Source organism: Theropithecus gelada, chromosome 1 (assembly GCF_003255815.1).
Source record: "Theropithecus gelada isolate Dixy chromosome 1, Tgel_1.0, whole genome shotgun sequence".
NCBI classification, from domain to species: Eukaryota; Metazoa; Chordata; class Mammalia; order Primates; family Cercopithecidae; genus Theropithecus; species Theropithecus gelada.
The window spans coordinates 39,046,529-39,066,886 of NC_037668.1; the positions used below are offsets into that span (position 1 = coordinate 39,046,529).

Genomic DNA, 20,358 nt, shown 5'->3' on the forward strand with positions numbered 1-20,358 from the left:
TTCCTTGATGGAGAATGAACTTAAATCTCCCAGGAGCCTTAACCTGAAAAAATAGTCCATAGAGGTACTCTTTTGGGCTTTTTATGTCTTAAAGCCAAATCTTTCTGTTACAACCAAGTGCTTTTTAAGGAAATAGAACTTTTCTGGTAGCCTTTGCCTCTTGATAGTGGTTTTGGAATTTGCATCAGTGGTGGTTCTTTAAATGATAATAACTCTGAATATTGAATTTGGTGGGAGTTTGCCTTGGTTTTGTTTCTGATCACTTGATAGTACTAATTCTCTGCTCTTGGGCTGACTTTGGGATTGTTCTTACGCTGGGCAGATTTTTTTTTTTAAGTTAAACTGTGTCTAAAAGTGTTGCTGCACAGTTGCATGTGTTACTCCTTTCCTGTTCCCCTGCATGGAGTCTGAATTCTCAATCAGGTTCTCAGTGGCATGTGTGGTAGCGGTGGGAGCACAGGCTGCATACCCAGCCCGGACAGGACAGAAGGGCTGCTTCCTTTGAGGGAAGGAGGATTTGGGTGAGCAGCTGGAAAAAGTCTGTTTAAGGTCCCAGCTATTGATATAATACTAATGGCTTCAGCATTTTATAATGGTAGTTGATTTCCTAGATTTGATAGAAACTGAATCACATGAGTAAATAAGTTGATCCATTAGTTAGATTTTCATTTTTAAAGCCAACCAAACAACCAATTTTGGTTAACAAAGCCGTGGTTATAAGAACCTTTTCAGCATTCATTTGGTATGTAAGAATAAAGTATAACTAACCTTTGGATACTGTGGATGCAGTTTAGGAAGTTCTCATTTTTTAAGATTCAGTCTTATCTTTTAAGGTAAAGGGGTATTAGGGAGAAAGTTCAGGCACTGGCTTCTTACCATAGTATAAAATACAGCAAGTAAACTACAGCCTTATAGTCATGCTCTGTGCTTTGGAAAAGAAGGGGCTAGTGCTAAGTGGGCCAGAAGAGTGAAGGACTTGAGCAAAAGCAACCTTTTCCAGAGCACCTCAGTTCTCAGGCATGGGCATGGATTAAACCAGTTAGTTATCTTGTAAATTATAGTAAAGCCCTAAAAAGAATGGATTTTAAGAATAAATCAAGGGTTTGGGCAAGATAATAGCAGTGTTACTGACAGAGGCTCTTTAGGAGGCCTTTTTAGCATTACGTTTTTAATGAAAACGGAAGGGACTAGCTACAATGTGATTAGTGGCTTGAAAAGTTTGTGACACAAGAAGAAGTCTTTTATCTTAATAATGTAGTACATTCTAATAACATGCCTCTGATGGTCTGTGAGAGATCAAACGAGGACAGGTGTAATTAAGCTCTATTATTAACAATAATGCCTTATATTTGTATAGTGCTTTATAATTTACAGAGCGTTAACATCCATCAATTTATCTGATCCTCAAAACAACCCTCTTTGTTTATTTATGCATATGTATAAGTAAAATATGTAATGTTACCTCCAGTTTATAGTTGAGGAAACTAAAACTTGGCTGGGCGCTGTGGCTCACACCTCTAATCCCAGCACTTTGGAAGGCCGAGGTGGGTGGATCACCTGAGGTCAGGAGTTTGAGACCAGCCTGGCCAACATAGTGAAACCCGTGTCTACTAAAAATACAAAAAAGTAGCTGGGTGTGGTGGCGAGCACCTGTAATCCCACCTACTCAGGAGGTTGAGGCAGGAGAATCGCTTGAACCCAGGAGGTGGAGGTTGCAGTGAGCCAATATTGCGCCATTGCACTCCAGCCTGAGCAACAAGAGCGTAACTCCATCTCAAAAAAAAAAAAAAAGAAAAAATGTAGATACTGATTGAGTAAGTCTGGGTTGGGACCTGAGTGTGCATTTCCAACAAGCTCCTAGTTGATGCCAGTGCTCCTGATCCTGGGGACCTCACTTAGAGGAACTAGGCACGGCAGAATAAGGATGCCTGGTGCTGTCCCTAACCAAGAGTCGGTGTTCATTCTGTGCCCTAAAATAAAGATTGCCACTAAATAAAGAGAAAGTGAATGTCTAAGACGTATTCCGTTTCTAGGGAATGTATATAGCCTGCAGATAATCAGATTCTGGTTGTTGCTTGCTCTGTGTATCTGAAAGCAAGCCAGGATTTCAAGAGCAGCTCCTTAAAGCAAGGAACTTGCTTTCCTCTCAAAGGTCTGTCTCTTCCACTTTCATTTCTTGACTTAAGGGAGGAGCTGATTGCTAACACTTTAGCCTGAAGAATATCTACCAGTAGTAATACTGAATGTTTTTATATATTACCCTGTATTGGTCAATTGACAGATATATTTCTAATGCACCCTGTGAATAAACATTGAGAGAATGCAAAGAAATTATTAATCAGTAAATATTTATTTAATATTTACCATATGTAGTCATTTTTTGCATAATGTCAGTATTAAACAATGAAATTCAGGCTCATGTGTTTTCTATTCTGATAGTTCCCAAATGCCTCACATTGTTAGGGTGCTGAGCGTTTTCTTCAGTTAGTGCTCTAGGATACCCTGGTCCTTTCTCTGCTTGCTTTTTACATTCAGTTTAGGGATCTTCCCTCTTCTTATTTGCATAAGTTCCTTGCAGAGTCTCTTTAGGAGGCCTACTTTGCATTTGGCATTTAATGAAAGCCGAAGGATCATTTTGTGACATGTGAATTGACCAGACCTCAGTAGCTTTTCCAACTCCTTAATAAATGAATCTAAATATTTTAAAAATTTGGCCGGGCGCGGTGGCTCACGCCTGTAATCCCAGCACTTTGGGAGGCCAGGGCTGGCAGATCACTTGAGGTCAGGAGTTTGAGACCGGTCTGAAGAACATAGTGAAACCCTGTCTCTACTGAAAGTACAAAAATTAGCAGGGCGTCATAGCGGGCGCCTGTAATCCCAGCTACTTGGGAGGCTGAGGCAGGAGAATTGCTTGAACCCAGCAGGCGGAGGTTGCAGTGAGCCAAGATTGTACAACTGCACTCCAGCCTGGGTGATAAAGCTAGGTTCAGTCTCAACAAAAAAAAATAATAATAATAATAATGTAAATAAATATAAACATTTCTTTTTTTGACATGGAGACAGGATTTATATCACATAAACTTTGCATATAGTTTTTAGTATCACTATCAATATGTGACAGGGTGATACATTTGAACTTTAAAGAGGACGTATTCTACACAGTCAAAATGGCAGCATTTTAAAAAGAAAGAAAATGACGGCCGCTAGATTTAACTTGAGTTCTTTTAGATTTATATAGACTTATTTATATTTTATTTTAGAGTTTAAAGATAACTTTTGTCTCTTAAACATGATATTAAAACAATTCTTAGAATACTTGTCATTTCCTGAATTAGGTAATATTCATTTCATCCTTAAGCAATTTGAAGAGGAAAAGAAAAACAGCCAGGAAAAAAGTGATAGTTGTCAGTTATGTGAGAAAGAATCAGAGAGAATTTGTTTATGTTCTGTAAAATTCAGTTTATACATATTTGCAAAAAATCCTCGTCAGGAGTCAGACAGTTTTTTCTTTAATATTTATTAATGTCATATTTATCACTTAAAATTAGCCATTCTGATTTTTAAAACTAAAAATGAAAAGAAAAATTAATGTAGAGTCTGTATAAATTTAGCAAGCTTTTGTTGCTAAGTTATCAAACAGGTGGGAGTTATAAACAGACTTAGTACTCATTTGTAGGTCAATAGAAATGATACAAATCAGTGGCAAGATTTTTAAATTCAGTGGCCAAATTATTATTATTATTGTTGAAAGTTACTTTTTCGTTCCTTAGTAAGTGACTATACAGGCAAATCTTTGGTTTTGTCAGGTGTGGTGATGTGTGCCTGCAGTCCCAGCTAAGGCAAGAAAATCACTTGAGCGCAAGTGTTTGAGACCTGTTTGGGTCCCTGTCTCAAAAAACAAAGCAAACAAAGGAACAAACAAAAACAACAAACTTTGGTCTAGGAGGCAAGGTACTATTTATCAGTTTCAAGCAAACAAACTCCTCTAGAAATGTTTTTGGTAACCACAGTGAGTAAAAGATTGACTATGAAGTAACTATTTTCATTTACTAGGCTGCCCTGAACTGCTCATCTATGAGTTGGGTTTTTTTTTTTTTTTTTTTTTTTTTAAAGTGAAAGCATGTTTATTAAGAAAGTAAAGGAATAGGCTGGGTGTGGTGGCTTACCCTTGTAATCCCAGCACTTTGGGAGGCTGACGTGGGCGGATCACCTGAGGTCAGGAGTTCAAGACCAGCCGGGCCAACATGGTGAAACCCCATCTCTACCAAAAATGCAAAAATTAGGTGGGCGTGGTGGCAGATGCCTGTAGTCCCAGCTACTTGGGAGGCTGAGGCAGGAGAATCACTTGAACCCAGGAGGTGGAGGTTGCAGTGAGCCAAGATTGGGCACTCCAGCCTGGGTGACAGAGCAAGATTCTGTCTCAAAAAAAAAAGTAAAGGAATAAAGAATGGCTACTTCATAGGCAGAGCAGCTGAGTATTTTCTTTTCCCAGCAACTTTTATCTCCCGGATAGAAATTCTTTCTAATCCCACTTATTATTTGGAATTCTAAATCCAACATTGCTTTCATAGAGATCCATGTTATCAAGATCTGCTTGTATTAGTTAAGAGCTATTGGTTATTATCTAAACAGCCCTTGAAATTATGTTGTTGTGAAGTCAGGCTGCTGTTTTAGGGCTAGGTAAGGGTTTCTGAAAAAGAGGCAATGGTGCAAAGACAGCTGGAAAGACAGAGTTAAAGGTACCTTTTAAAGTGGATCAATTTTATGTAACCAGAGTATAATCTTTGTGTTTTATGTGTTTATTGGAAGAGTTGTCACTTAAAGTGATATTCCTCAAATAGCTAAAAATGTCCTGGGCTTTCTAAATAGAAAATATCTCTAAGTTGTACTTACTAAAATGTGACTGGGGGAATTTTAAATTATATTCAGTGGAAGTATATTTGCCCATCTTAATTTTTGTTCTGGTAATTTATTTCTCAAAATTTTAGAGGTGAGGTATTTATTGATTTGTGTGTGTGAAAAACAAGACAAAACACACCTGCTATGAGGATCCTTTTTTTTTTTTTTAAAAAAAAAAAAAGCTTTCTGGTTATCCAGATAACACACTTTAATTGTAATTGTACAATTGAAATGGATAAATTTAACATGACAAAAAATAGCAAATCCTCTGCTTATGGAAAGGTGATTTTTAAACCCTCGTCTTACAGAAGAAAACGTTTGGTTGACTAAGAACTGACATGGTCTGCTAATAGGGATTCTTAGCATTTTTAACATCATCCCTGTTTGACTGCTTCTTTTTCTACATTCTCATCTTCTAACTTTTTTCTAGGGCTGCTCTTTTTAGTAAAGCTAAACAAAACCTGGCGTCCTACAGCCTTACTAACCTTTGTTAATCCGCCTGCTCGTCACATCTTTGTATGGCATCTGTGCTCACTCATGGGGGAAAGAGATTCTGGAAGAAGCAACAGCAATAACCAAGGCAAATGTGGGGAAGTGTCTGCATGGGTTGTTAGCATGATGTGTGGGGCCTAGGTTTTACTTCATTTTCTTCAGATAGTGAGGTCGTTAAGGCACGCCATTTGAATAATTTTGAATGACCATAGGGTGACAAACTCACCCCTGTTGTCAATTCTCCTAAGAAATTTGGTGGCAAATTTCATCACTTAAGCCAGAAAGTGGAAATTTGGATTAGGGACACCAAATAAGCAAATCTTTATATTAGTAGAAATGTACATAGGCATATGTCTTAATAGACTTCCACATTATTGAGGGGTTTTTTGTTTTGTTTTGTTTTTTAGTTTTTTTGGTTTTATTTTTAAATTTGGTTAAGGCTTTTTTGCTTGCTTTTTCTTCAATTTAATTTTCCTTTTTTACATTTTAATTTTGGTTATTTTGGGGCCATTTTTTGATTTTGTTTTTTCAAAGGACGCGGATTCTGATAGCGGGGACGATTCTGACAAGAGGTCGTGTGAAGAGAGCTGGAAACTGATTACTTCTCTGAGAGAAAAACTACCTCCCAGCAAGTTGCAAACCATTGTTAAAAAATGTGGCCTCCCCAGCAGTGGGAAGAAACGTGAACCAATTAAAATGTATCAGATACCCCAAAGAAGGCGCTTGAGTAAAGATTCCAAGTGGGTCACGATCTCAGATCTTAAAATTCAGGCTGTCAAAGAGATTTGCTATGAGGTTGCTCTCAACGACTTCAGGCACAGTCGGCAGGAGATTGAAGCCCTGGCCATTGTCAAGATGAAGGAGCTTTGTGCCATGTATGGCAAGAAAGACCCCAATGAGCGGGACTCGTGGAGGGCAGTGGCCAGGGACGTCTGGGATACCGTCGGTGTTGGGGATGAGAAGATCGAAGACGTCATGGCCACCGGGAAAGGCAGCACTGATGTAGATGACCTCAAGGTTCATATAGACAAGCTGGAAGATATTTTGCAAGAAGTCAAAAAGCAAAATAACATGAAAGATGAGGAGATAAAAGTCTTAAGAAATAAAATGCTCAAAATGGAAAAAGTCTTGCCACTGATTGGATCTCAGGAACAGAAAAGCCCAGGAAACCACAAAGCAAAGGAGCCTGTTGGTGCTGGTGTTAGTAGCACCTCTGAGAATAATGTAAGTAAAGGAGACAATGGAGAACTTGCAAAAGAAGAACGTGTTTCCCAGCTGATGAATGGGGATCCAGCTTTTAGACGTGGACGTCTGCGTTGGATGAGGCAAGAGCAAATTCGGTTTAAGAACTTGCAACAGCAGGAGATAACAAAGCAGCTTCGTCGTCAGAATGTACCTCATAGATTCATCCCTCCTGAGAACCGGAAGCCCCGCTTCCCCTTTAAGAGCAACCCTAAACACAGAAACTCTTGGAGTCCTGGGACACATATCATCATAACAGAAGATGAGGTTATAGAGCTTAGGATTCCAAAAGACGATGAAGCAAGGAAAGGGAATAAAGAAGAGAGCCAAGAAAAAGGGGGTAAAGGAACTTTTAAGGATCCCCAGTTTCCATGGGGCTCTCAAGGAATGAGAAGTCAAGATCATATCCAAGTTAGCAAGCAGCACATTAATAATCAGCAACAGCCACCTCAACTACGTTGGAGAAGCAATTCTCTCAATAATGGCCAGCCGAAAAGTACGCGTTGCCAGGCATCTGCCTCTGCGGAGTCATTAAACTCCCACAGTGGTCACCCCACTGCTGATGTGCAGACTTTCCAGGCAAAGCGCCATATTCATCAACACCGTCAGTCTTACTGTAATTATAACACTGGAGGTCAGTTAGAGGGCAGTGCGGCCACTTCCTGTCAGAGGCAGACTGACAAACCCAGCCACTGTAGCCAGTTTGTGACACCTCCGCGGATGAGGAGACAGTTCTCAGCACCCAATCTCAAAGCTGGTCGAGAAACCACAGTATAAATCAGTTACTGGACAAACTTGAAATCATGGTGGAAGAAACAGACAGTGTTAGCTCGTGATTTGATTTGGTTCTACCTTTGGCCTTGAGTTCTTATTATTTACATTATAAATATTAACTGGTTTTATATTGTTAAGACAAAACACTGGTAAAAGTTTCAACACCTCCCTTTTGCTTGTATACCATAAATGGGCAGTTTTTGAAATTTTGGATAAAGCATCAAGAACTTTTTCTGAAATGTTCCTCCTTTTTAGTGCCTAGATAATTAATATACTTACTTACACAGACTTGTCCCATCTTGATGTAAGTTTGTTATGTTTTTATAATGCCTATAAATTAATCTGACATCCAGAAAGACCTGCCTCTTAGTTTATGCAGACATTCAAAAGGAGAATTTGATAAGCAGAATTAAATGTCTGTTATTCTTCATAAATGTTAGAAATTGGTTTAAAAATAATAACATGCAACTGGGTGGGCACAACTTTGGATTTCTCATCCATGTCTGTTCCCTTTTTAAAATATAATTAGAATTTTCATAAGCAAAAACTAAAGGTCTTCAAACATATCTTGCCATACATAGCTTTGCATCTTCCACAGAACTTCCACGTCTTCTTTTATTCTGTATTTTACAAGAAACTCATACAATGTTTTTTTTCTTTTGAATGTATCAGAATATGTATGAAATTTGTCATACCAGAATCTATAAATTGGCACTGTGTCTGGGATTCTGTTTGTGGTTTGCATTTTGAAGTTCAGTGTGTCATTTGACACACATGCACACAAAGTGAACTATTCACCAAAATCATGCCAACAGAAATACCAACAAAAAACTTGTATAGTTTGTAAGGAGGTTATTTGGCCTGAGAGGGAAGAGGTGGGACATGGGGACAAAGCTACAGCATATGGCTCTGTGGTGCTGCTTTTTTCCAATAGTTGATGAAATAGTGAAATAAAAGTTAACTTTGGTTGGGCTTGGAATAAAGGAGATGATACATAATAAACTATTCTTTGGTTAGCAGTAGTAATGCTCGTAGACACTCAAACAAGGAAGGCGAAGTCCTGATGATCGATCATTTATTGTATCAATACCTCATTTTATTTGGTTGTGGTCTCAGTTTGCCTCACTGGAGAATCCACTAAGAAAGATGGATTTTAATGGGAAGAAAAGAATTATTTTTCTACATCGTTCCTCATCTCTTGAGTTTGTCAAAAACTTTTCTAAGAGGCAATGTGAAGAGCCAGAGATGTCTGAAATTGCCTGACTTCATGTTCTGGAAGATTCCTAAGTCACATGAAATCATCTATCAAACACTTTTCTTCCAAATGGTGTGAAAAACTACAGCCAAGATAGCAGTTAGCATTCAAGGAAGCCTTAAAGATTGTGATTATGTATTTTTTTCCTTTGTGTGTGGGCACTGTGCTTTATTAGAACACGTTATTTTTAATCATAGTATTTTTTCTTTGCCTCTAAGAAAATACTTCCTTAATGCACAGAAAGTTGCTTCCAATTAATATTTTTCCCCTTAAAAAGAGAAGCTTTGAGAGATATTTTTGCTTTCATAGCTAGAACAGTTGAAGTCTTCAACTGAGGTTTTATGGCAGATGAGACATGGGTAAATGATGTCTGTAATGGGTTGACTTACTGAGATGACAATCTCCTGTGCCATTTGGTTTGAATGTACTTGAGAGGCTGCTTCAAATCAGTCACTTCAATGCATTTTGTGTAAACCCGGTTGTCCTTTTTTATTCCTCTTTAGACATAAATGTGCTAACTATTCCTTTCTAGACACAATTTATTTTCTAAGATTAAAAATAATAATTGCTAGGTTTGGTGGCACATGCCTACAGCCCCAGCTACTTGGGAGGCTGAAGCAGCAGGATCCCTAGAGCCCAGGAATTCTGAGCTGTGGTGCACTATGCCGGTTGGGTGTAAGTTTGGCATCAATATGGTGATCTCCCTGAAGCGGGAAACCACAAACTTGCCTAAGGAGGGGTGAACCCAGCCCAGATTGGAAATGGAGTAGGCCAAAACTCCCAGGCTGACCAGTAATGGGATCTTGCCTATGAATAGCCAGTGCACTGCAGGCTGGGCAACAGAGTGAGAACCTGTCTTAAAAAATATATATATATATTTTTATTATTCAGGTTTCAACTCTGTAGCAAAAATGGGCTCTCATTTCCCTGACTTGAGATAACATAGGGTAGGTCCATATATTTTCATTCTTATAGTGGTCTTTTCATGGGAGTGAATGAGTTACTCTCCGCTGGTGATTAGGTAACACTGTACAATGAAGAATTATATAATATATTCATTTACAGCTGTGGATTGTGGTAAGGACTGTGTCCACAGTGATATTCCAAAGAATTGGGTTTATATTTGTGCTTCATCTGTTAATCCCAGGTGTCCTCATGTTGCTGAAATATTTAGATAGCTAAAGGATCCCTTAATTTCACAGACGACCAGGAAGAAATTAACCAAGATTTTATTGACTGCTATGTATGTCCCATGATGCATTTCTGAGCAAATGCTTATCGTAGAGAATAACTTTGTATGAATAAAATTGAATCTCTTACTAAATAAGTAACTAGTGCCATGCTTTTGTGAGCTCTTGGTATGGCCCATATTGCTTTGTTTTTTGTTTTTGTTGTGACAGTCTTGCTCTGTCGCCCAGGCTGGAGTGCAGTGGCACAATCTCAGCTCACTGCAACCTCTGCCTGCCAAGTTCAAGCAATTCTCCTGTCTCAGCCTGCTGAGTAGCTGGGACTACAGGCGCGCGCCATCACCCCTGGCTAACTTTTGTATTTTTAGTAGAGATGGGGTTTCACCGTGTTGGTCAGGCTGGTCTTGAACTCCTAACCTCAGGTGATCCACCTGCCTCGGCTTCCCAAAGTGCTGAGATTACAGGCGTGAGCCACCGCACCTGGCCTGTTTTTTTAATGTGATTTTTCTCTAAGCTTAAATACCACAAGGCCAAAGAGAAATGGTCATAATTTAAACCATTATTATATTGTTGAAGTATCCCTAGGTATTATTGTAGCAAAGTGGGAAAAAAGTGTTTATGCTATTGAAGTTATGTAATGATCCGACATTAATGGGAATATAGAGGAGTCCTAATTAATTGGTATAATGTCACAAAGCAGAATGGTATTCCTTGGAGAGTTAAAGACATTCTCTTTAGTAAGTCTAAACCAAAGTATATTCCTGCTTCTGATTCCTTCTAGCCCAGTGAATTATTTATCTTTTCACTGGTAATGTGGTGAATGGGAATTGTTTATTACATTGAAGTGACTTGGAGTGACCTTTTGTGCTTTAGGTACAGGTTGACGCTGAAAAAAAACAAAACACTGAATTTGTCACACCTATGTCTGCATTAAAGGCTGTTTTACTATGGGAAGTTACATTGACTTCCTGCAGTCAGCTGCTGTGCCCCCAGTGCCTTACTGGTCCTTTGTAGACTCGCCTTAATGATTTGTACAAATGACTGGGAGGAGGGGATGCTGCCTGTGTCCTGGTGAACCTTAATGAAGGAGCCGTCTTAGGTGCAGTGCGAAACAAGCATTTGTTCTGTACTGTTAGAGCCAAAATTGTGATGAGCAATACTGATAATTGTCCAGTTTATGTCATCTTTCCCAGATTTTAAAATCTGTTCTAGATATTCTTAGTTTGAACCACTTTTGATTGTGAAATGTATTAGTTGTTGTCCTATTATTACTGTAAAATGAAATTTTGAATCTTCTTGTTAATAAACTGTGGATTTCCCCCCTCAATTTCTTAAACAACAACAACAACAAAATGCTTGAAGATTGTCTTTGAGTGTAAGATCTGCCTTTTCAGAAAGGGAGTGTTAGTTTGTAATGTTATAAAATAAAGACCTCATTCAATAAAAGTTGAAGTCATCTTTTAAGAGTGTGATTTCTCTCTATTTGGGAAGAGGGAAAAGGAAAGCAAGGTAATGCTAACTAAACCTGGTTTTGACTTTTATTTATTGCTTTTTCTTCTGAAGATGGTTGTAAACTAAATCTTTTTAATATTTTTATGTGGACTTGATTAGTTTTAAAGCTTTTGCTTTAGCTACTCTTTTCTGTTTAACAAAATTCTGTCCTAAACAAGATCTTTCAGCCCTATTTTATGCCACATTTCACTTACATAAAATCTTTTCTCACAAAAGATGAATAAGGATATTACTTTCTGATTTGAGTTTAACCGTGTTTTCAGTTTTTTCTCTACATACTCTTGGTTTGAAGTTCTTTCAAATGAAATTATTTATTTCCCTTTATATAGGTAGAAACTAAATTTCTAAAAAGTTTTGAGTGACTCTGCAGCTTTTCTTTCTCCTTTAACCTCTGCTTTTCTTCACCCAGAGTATCAGTGGTGCACTAGAGAGGAAACAGGACAAAGCAGAATATTTTTCTGGAATGGACCACTGGTCTCAATGAAAATTTGTACCTGACATTTTTTTTAATGTTTAGAAGCAATGTAATCATGTATCATGGGGTAGAATACAAAATCCACATGAGTTTTTAATATGAAATCTGGAACTTCAGAGAATTGTTATGCCTGAATTGGTCTGCTTCCGGCCTCTTACCTTTTTCCTTCAGGTACTTTGTATTCCTCTGCTGTTGGAGAAACTGATGGAAAAGTTGCAGTGTTCCTACCGTTTGTAGGGTGACACGGAAGATTACAGTGTGATATGTGTAGTGACTCTGTGCTGATGAGATTGTGACCACACAGTGCTGCTAGTGGTGAGGAGCTAAGTTAAGTGTTGTCAACAACTGGGGTGTCATCTTGGGTGTGGATATTTTCCTTCTGGCTATTGCTTGCTAATTATAATCTGCCATTAGGAGCCAAGCCTCTACTGTCTAAAACAGCCTAACTGGAAAACTCAGAATGATGATACTGATTTTACCTTAAATATCACCTTCTCAGAGGTGCCTTAATTGTGCCACCATCCTCTCTCATAGAGAGTACTGCAGTACCCTAACTTGTCTCTTTGCTTCTATTCTTGACCCCTGTAATCCATTGTCCACATAGCAACCAACATCATCTTTTAAAAGCATAAATCATATCTTATCAGTGTCCTCAGGGGCTTTCCATTGCATGAAAGAATCTTAGTCTTACTGTAGTCTCCAAGGCTTTACATGTTTTGGCTGCTTACCAACCACTCTTAACACTGTCACTCTCACACCACAGATACTCTGTCTGCCCTTTTGTTCCTTGTATATGCCAAGTTTCTTCCCACCTCTGGGCTCTTGTACTTCTCAAGCCTGGAGCCCGTTTCCATCATGCTTACCTCCCCTTCCAGACCTGAGCTCCTGAGCTCTTTCTGCCCAGCCCACCACAAGTTGACTCACTGTTTTAATAATGATGGCCTGTAATTATCTTTTCTTTGTACTTGTTTGGTTCTTCCGTGATAATGTAAACTCACCTAGAATAAATGCCGTATCTGTCTTACTCACTTCACCAGTCATATAAATCCATTACCTGGAAGAGGGGTTCTCAAACTGTTATGTCAATTAGAATTTGGGGTCTTACAATAACACAGACTATTGGGCCCACCTCCAGAGTTTCTGATTCACTAGGTCTGGGGCGAGACCTGATAAATTTGCATATCTGATAAATTCCCAGGTGATACTGATGCTGCTGGTCCAGTAACCACCTTTGATAACCGGTGATCTGGAATGGGGGTTTGGTAAGCATTTTCTGTAAAACGCTGGATAGTAAATATTTTAGACTTTGTGGACCATGTGGTCTTTTTTGTGAAACTGTTCAACTCTGTTGTTGTAGTAGCAAAGCAGCCATAGACAGTATGGAAATGAACAAGGGTGGCTGTGTTCCAGTCAGACTGTGTTTACAGAAACAGGCAGCGGGCTGGATCTAGCCCGAAGGTCATAGTTTGCTGACCCCGATCTAGAAGGTAGCTACTTCTGATAAATATTTATCTAAAAGATCAGTATGTGATTGTGTATGTGATCTAGAAGACAGATATATGTCAGTTGCTGGGATAAGTGGTAAGTGACAAATGTGTGGTCCCTGGCCTCATAAAGTTCTCAGAGTTGTGGAGGGAAACAGCTGTAATAACCACACTGGTAGTGAGTCAGTACATTTGTGACAAGTGCCATGGTGGAAAAATACAAGGTGCTCTGAAAGGGTTTAACAGGTGCCTTTGGGAATGAAAGGTGGCCTCTCATTGCTCTTAGCTGACAATGTTCTTGTTTCACTGAGGGAAAAAAGCAATCAGAAGAAAACTTTGTTTTCTTCCTTTGTCTAGTTTTGCCTGCATTCCTGTACTGGGCTTTCCCTCCTGTTAGTGGATGAACTGTCCTTGATCCTCTCCTAGCCCAGCCCTTGCTCCCTGCATTCCATACCCTCTCAAGAACTTGTTGAACATTTACCCTCTTCTCTTTTATGTCATCAGTTTCTCTCCTGGATTATTACTGCCAGCATGCAAACATGTCACCAGTTGGAAAAGTTTTCTGTACTTATTACGTCCCACTTACCCACTTCCCATTCTTTTTTTTTTCTTTCTTTTTTTTTTTTTTTTTTGAGATAGAGTCTCACTCTGTCACCCAGGCTAGAGTGCAGTGGCACAATCTCAGCTCACTGCAACCTCCACCTTCCAGGTTCAAGTGATTCTCCTGCCTCCTGAGTAGCTGGGACTACAGGTGAATGCCACCACACCTAGCTCATTTTAGTCTTTTTAGTAGAGACGGGCAGGGTCTCACCATGTTGACCACGCTGATCTTGAACTCCTGACCTTAGGTGATCCACCCGTCTCAGCCTCCCAAAGTGCTGGGATTACAGGTGTGAGCCACCGCTCCTGGCCCCATTTTTTCTTTTCATTATTTCCTATTCTCATTCTTACTGGAACTCATCTAGTCAGACTCTTGTTCTCCCCTCACCACCAAAGCTGCTCTTATCAGGGTCATGAAAGCTCTTCTTGATGACAGATTTAGTACATTTTCTCAGTCCTTATCTTACTGAATGTCTCTGGCATTTGACACAGTTGCCTACTCTTCATGGGACACTTTCTTCTCTTGGCTTTTTCTTTTCCTTGGACCTTTCTAGCTGCTCCATCATGGTCTCTGGCCACAGACCTTGGCTATTTCTGTGTGTTTCTCTGTTCCCCCTTCCATTTTTGTACTGATGATGAAGATAATGATAACTGGTATATTGAGCATGTATTACGTGTATTTATACACATAAACCTTTTACATGTATTGACTCATTGAGTCCTCACAACACTCCTCTTCTGTGAGGTAGGTATTGCCTATTCCCTTTTCACATACTTTCCCAGTGTAACATGGCTACTCAGCGGGGGAACCAGAGCCAGTCCCAGGGAGTCATTCTGTCTGCAAACCTCTGCCCCACCTCGCCTTCTGCTGATTCTCAGGTGTCCTCTCTCCAGCCTGGGCCCCTGCCCTGAGCTCTAGATTCTGACATGCAACTACTACCTGACATCCAAATCACTGGCAGGCAGGCACCTTGCATTTGAACCATTTGAACTGGAGCAGCTAGCTCAAGGCAGAAATCCAAGTCATCTTTAGTTTCTGTTTTTCTTCACATCTCATGATCAGATCATCAGTAGATCCTGTTTACTCTCCCTGTAAAACATATTCTGACTCCATCTCTTTTCACCACCTTTGCTGCTAATACCCTGGTCCAAGCCACCACAGTGCTGGACAGTGCTGTGACAGCCTTGTGACCAGTCTTCTTATTTCCATAGTTCCTCCTAAGTCCCACAGAGAATAATGTTTTTAAAACATATCCCAGCTCTAAACCACCCAGCAGCTTCCATTAGAATATATCCCCAGACCTTACCATGGTCTATAAGGCCATCCATACCCCATTTGCTACCTGATTACATCTGCTGCATCTCTTACCCTTCTCTGTACTCTGCCATTCCATCCACACAAGTTTTCTTGCTTTTCCTGAAGTACGTGGTACCCCTTTCCGTTTCTGGACCTTGACACTTGCTGTTATTATTACTTTGAGTAGAATTACCCCTGCCAAAGACCTCTACATGCTTGCTTAACCCTTCCCAGACCACTCAGTCTAGAAGTCTATCTCCCATTCTTCTCCCTGGTAGTCTCTAACCCTACCTTTATCTTTCTTCATACTAGTACTCTCCACTAAAATCAGCGTATATTTTGTTTACTATTTATCATCTCTGTCTCCCCTTGTCAATGGAACCCTGTCTTATTGACCACTAGCATCTGGCACATAGTAGGAGCACAAAAGGTATTTCCTGAGTGGATGGATGGATAATGTTTTAAAAAGCATGCTCTGTATTGCCTGGGCTCAAGTTCCATTTTTAGCATTTGCTTAACCTCTTTCTCTTTAACATGAAGCTGACTATATAATACCATCTTTATTTTTTTGTTGTTGTTTTTTGGTTTTTTATTGAGACAGATTCTTGCTCTGTTGCCTAGGCTGGAGTGCAGTGGCACGATCTCCGCTCACTGCAACCTCTGCTGCCCGGGTTCAAGCGATTCTTGTGGCTCATCCTCCCAAGTAGCTGAGACTACAGGCACATGCCACCACGCCCTGCTAATTTTTTTTGCATTTTTAGTAGAGATGAGTTTTCCCATGTTGGCCAGACTGGTCTCGAACTCCTAACCTCAGGTGATCCACCCACCTGGGCCACCCAAAGTTTGGGGTTACAGGCATGAGCCACCACGCCTAGCCTAGTACCATCTTTATAAGGTTATTGGGAAGATTGTAATAATTCACATTTAACACTAAGAACACTTCCTGATACAAAACAAGCTTAAAAACCAGGCTAGATAGGTAGGAGAGAACATACTAGTAGAGAGAACAACCAGTGCTGTGCCTTTATAAATATGGGGCTTATTTTGAACTAGTTAGAATTTCTTTTTTTTTTTTTGAGACGGAGTCTCTCTCTGTTGCCCAGGCTGGAGTGCAGTGGCGTGATCTTGGCTCACTACAAGCTGTGCCTCCAGGTTCACACCATTCTCCTGCCTCAGGGTCCGCTGTAGCTCGGACTACAGGCGCCCACCACCATGCCCGGCTAGTTTTTTGTATTTTTAGTAGAGACGGGGTTTCACCATGTTAGCCAGGATGGTCTCAATCTCCTGACCTCGTGATCCGCCTGCCTTGGCCTCCCAAAGTGTTGGCATTACAGGCGTGAGCCACTGCACCCGGCCATTAGGATTTCTTATAAATATAAATGCCTATGGAAAAAATTATTTTTATCACCACGCCCAGCTAATTTTTGTATTATTAGTAGTGATGGGGTTTCACCAGTCGGCCAGGCTGGTCTTGAACTCCTCACTCAGGTGATCCACCCACGTCGGTCTCCCAAAGTGCTGGGATTACAGGCATGAGCCACCGCGCCCAGCCAAAATGTATTATTTTTTAATGTGCCTTCCGTAATTAGTTTTTATCACAAAATGAACAGAACAATAGTATGTGAATCTCATTAGCCATTTGTTGTGGGAAATGGTGATGATATACAGTGTGCTTTTTAAAAGCTCATAAGTAGCCTGGTCTGGGGAGGGGGCCAAACCTATAGATGATATTGATATTTTGACTATCAATTGTGGTCAAAATGCAGTTAAAGTTTTATGTTTGTTTGTTTTTGTTGTTGTTTTTGAGATGGGGTCTCGCTCTGTCCTCCAGGCTGGAGTGGAGTGGCACAATCTTGGCTCACTGCAACCTCTACTTCCTGGGCTCAAGTGATCCTCCCACCTTAGCCTCCCGAGTAACTGGGACTACATATGCCCTCCACTATGCCCGGCTAAGTTTTGTGTTTTTAGCAGAGACAGGGTCTCACCATGTTGCCCGGACTGGTCTCAAACTCTTGAGCTCAAGTGATCTACCCGCCTCCGCCTCCCAAAGTGCTGGGATTACAGGCATGTGCCACCACACCTGGCCCAGTTAATGTTTTTAGATTCATAGGGCTATGGGAAATCTCTCATGTTAGTTTTGGTTACTAAAGCACAGCCACAGCTGTTAGGGAAGGTCATCCTCATTCCTTAACTGTCAGAGTCTGAGAATTTTGTGTTCATTGGTAGTTTGACCAGCCTGTCCACTTATTCTTGAAGAAATCCTCAAGATAAAGTATTAACATTTTTTTCTACATGATGATTTTTAGGTAAAACAGCAGCATTTCTGTTTTTGCTAAAATAATTCCGTGTAATGTATAGTTTTCCCCCTACTCCCCAGCTTTTTGAGACATTTCAAACAGAAGCTGAAAAAAATACTATAATGAACTTTTGTATACCTTTCCTGAATTATGTGAAAATTATAGATATCGTGACAGTTTACCCCAAATACTTCCATGCTTATCTCCTAAAATCAAGAATTTTTTTTTTTTTTTTTGACACAGTCTCGCTCTGTCACCCTGGCTGGAGTGCAATGGCGCAATCTCAGCTCACTGCAAACTACGCCTCCCAGGTTCAAGTGATTCTCCCACCACAGCCTCCCAAGTAGCTAGGACTACAGGCACTTGCTATCATGCCTGGCTAATTTTGTATTTTTAGTAGAGACGGGGTTTCACCATGTTGGCCAGGCTGGTCTTGAACTCCTGACCTCAGATGATGCGCCTGCCTCGGCCTCCCAAAGTGCTGGGATTACAGGCATGAGCCACTGTGCCCAGCCAGGAATATTCTCCTAATACTGTCCCATCTAGGAAATTGAATACAGATCCAATATTATATCATGTACAGTCCATTTTCAAATTTCCCTAATTATCTCAAAAATTAGGAGAGTGTTTTAATCCAAGATCCAGTCAAGGTTTATATATTTCATTTGGTTATGATTTTTTAAATTTTTCATAATACTGGTATTTTTGAATTGTCTAGGTCATATTCTGATTTGTCTGATTATTTCCTCAATATTAGATTCAAGTTAAACCTTTTTGTTAAGAATGCTATAAAGGGGCCGGGTGCAGTGGCCCACGCCTCTAATCCCGGCCCTTTGGGAGGCCAAGACAGGTGGTCACCTGAGGTCAGGAGTTCAAGACCAGCCTGGCCAACATGGTGAAACCCCCTCTCTATTAAAAATATAAAATTTAGCTGGGCATGGTGGTGCACACCTGTAGTCCCAGCTACTTGGGAGGCTGAGGCAAGAGAATTGCTTGAACCTGAGAGGCAGAGGTTATAGTGAACTGAGATTGTGCCATTGCACTCCAGCCTGGGTGACACAGCAAAACTCCATCTCAAAAAGAAAAAAAAAAAGAATGCTATAAAGGGGCTAGGCACATTGGCTCACTCTTGTAGCCCCAGCTACTTGGGAGGCTGAGGCAGGAGGATCACTTGAGCCCGATAGGTCTAGGTTATAGTGCGCTACGATTGTACCATTGCACACCAGCCTGGGTGACAGAGGGAGACCTTGTCTCCAAAAAAAAGGAAAAAGATTACTGTAATGGTGATGTTGTGTACTTCCCATTGCATCACATCAGTAGACATAAAATGTCAATTTGGTCTATTATCGATAATGTTAAAGTTTGGTAAATTTGGTTAATGTGATGTTTCCCAGCTCTCTCCATTGTAAATATTTCATTTCCCTTCTTACTAATAGATATCTGGGCATGGACTTTGGATCATATGCATATTCTGTTTCCCATGCATCTTTTACTCAATTATTTTAGCTTTTTGTTGTTTTTTGTTGTTGTTGTTGTTGTTGTTTTTAAGATGGGATCTCTTGCTCTGTAGCCCAGGCTGGAGTACAGTGGCATGATCTCAGCTTACTGCACCCTCCGCCTTCTGGGCTCAAGTGATCCTCCTACCTCAGCCCCTCTAGTAGCTGGGACTACAGGTGTGTGCCGTCACACCTGGATAATTTTGGTATTCTTTTGTAGATGTGGGGTTTGGCCGTGTTGCCCAGGCCAGTCTGAAACTCCTGGACTCAAGAAGTTTGCCTGCCTCAGCCTCCCAAAGTGCTGGGATTATAGGCATTGAGTCACTGTGCTCAGCCTATTTTAGTATTTATTAATGATCCTTGTTTGATTCAGTTATTACTTCTGGGGTTGCAATGTGGTAATTTTCCAATTGTCATTTCTTCTGCATTTATTAGCCACCTTTTTTTTTTTTTTTTTTTTTGGTTTTTGTTTTACGGATGGGATCTTGCTATGCTGCCCAGGCTGGAGTGGCTATTCACAGACCTGATCATAGCACACTGCAGTCTTCAACTCCTGGGCTCCAGGGATCCCAGGGGCTGGGCATGGTGGCCTACACCTGTAATCCCAGCACTTTGGGAGGCCAGTAACTGCCTCAGCCTCAGCCTCTTGAGTAGCTGAAATGACCAGTTGCATGCCCCATGCCTGGTAATTAGCTAGCTTTTTAAAAATTTTTATTTAAAGAAGAGTTTCCCCTTTTTCTTTCCTTCTTTCAGTATCACCATGGAGTCATGAATTCTTTCTATATTCAATGTACTATGTTATTTTTCTGTTGATTTATTGGCCAGTGGGATCCTGTGTCCTTCTGAAATGGCCCCAGTGGTGTTTGAGTTCTTCTATCCTTTCTGACACAAAATATTTCAGACTCACCTAGTACTTTCCTTGCTTCAGACCTGGAAACAGCTATTGTTTTCAAGGAGCCCTGGTTCCTTTTAGTGGCGGTGGTATTTAGAAACCAAGATCTAGGTGCTAAGAATGCTTAAAAAATAACCTTTAAAAAAAATTGCCTGAGGCCGGGCGCAGTGGCTCACACCTGTAATCCCAGCACCTTGGGAGGCCGAGGCGGGTGGATCACGAGGTCAGGAGTTTGAGACCAGCCTGGCCAACATAGTGAAACCCTGCTTCTACTAAAAATACAAAAAATTAGCCCGGCATGGTGGCGCACACCTGTAGTCCTAGCTACTCGGGAGGCTGAGGCAGGAGAATCGCTTGAACCTGGGAGGCGGAGGTTGTGGTGAGCCAAGATCACATCACTGCACTCCAACCTGGGTGACAGAGTGAGACTCCATCTCAAAAAAAAAAAAAAAAAAA

At 40.5% G+C, this 20,358-nt stretch overlaps 1 protein-coding gene across 5 annotated transcripts in view; it reads left to right on the plus strand.

Annotated features, from left to right (window-relative positions):
• KIF1B (kinesin family member 1B) overlaps positions 1 to 20,358 on the plus strand; it is a 178,212-nt gene that overhangs the window by 90,480 nt on the left and 67,374 nt on the right. For 2 of the 5 annotated variants that reach the window (XM_025398672.1, XM_025398681.1), the window contains exon 21: positions 5,926 to 11,313. The exons of the other annotated variants lie outside the window; for them this stretch is intronic. In XM_025398672.1, the coding sequence (XP_025254457.1) occupies positions 5,926 to 7,410 (1,485 nt within the window). In that variant the 3' untranslated portion in view covers positions 7,411 to 11,313. Of the gene's footprint in view, positions 1 to 5,925; positions 11,314 to 20,358 lie in introns of those variants that run through there. 5 annotated transcript variants of the gene reach the window in all.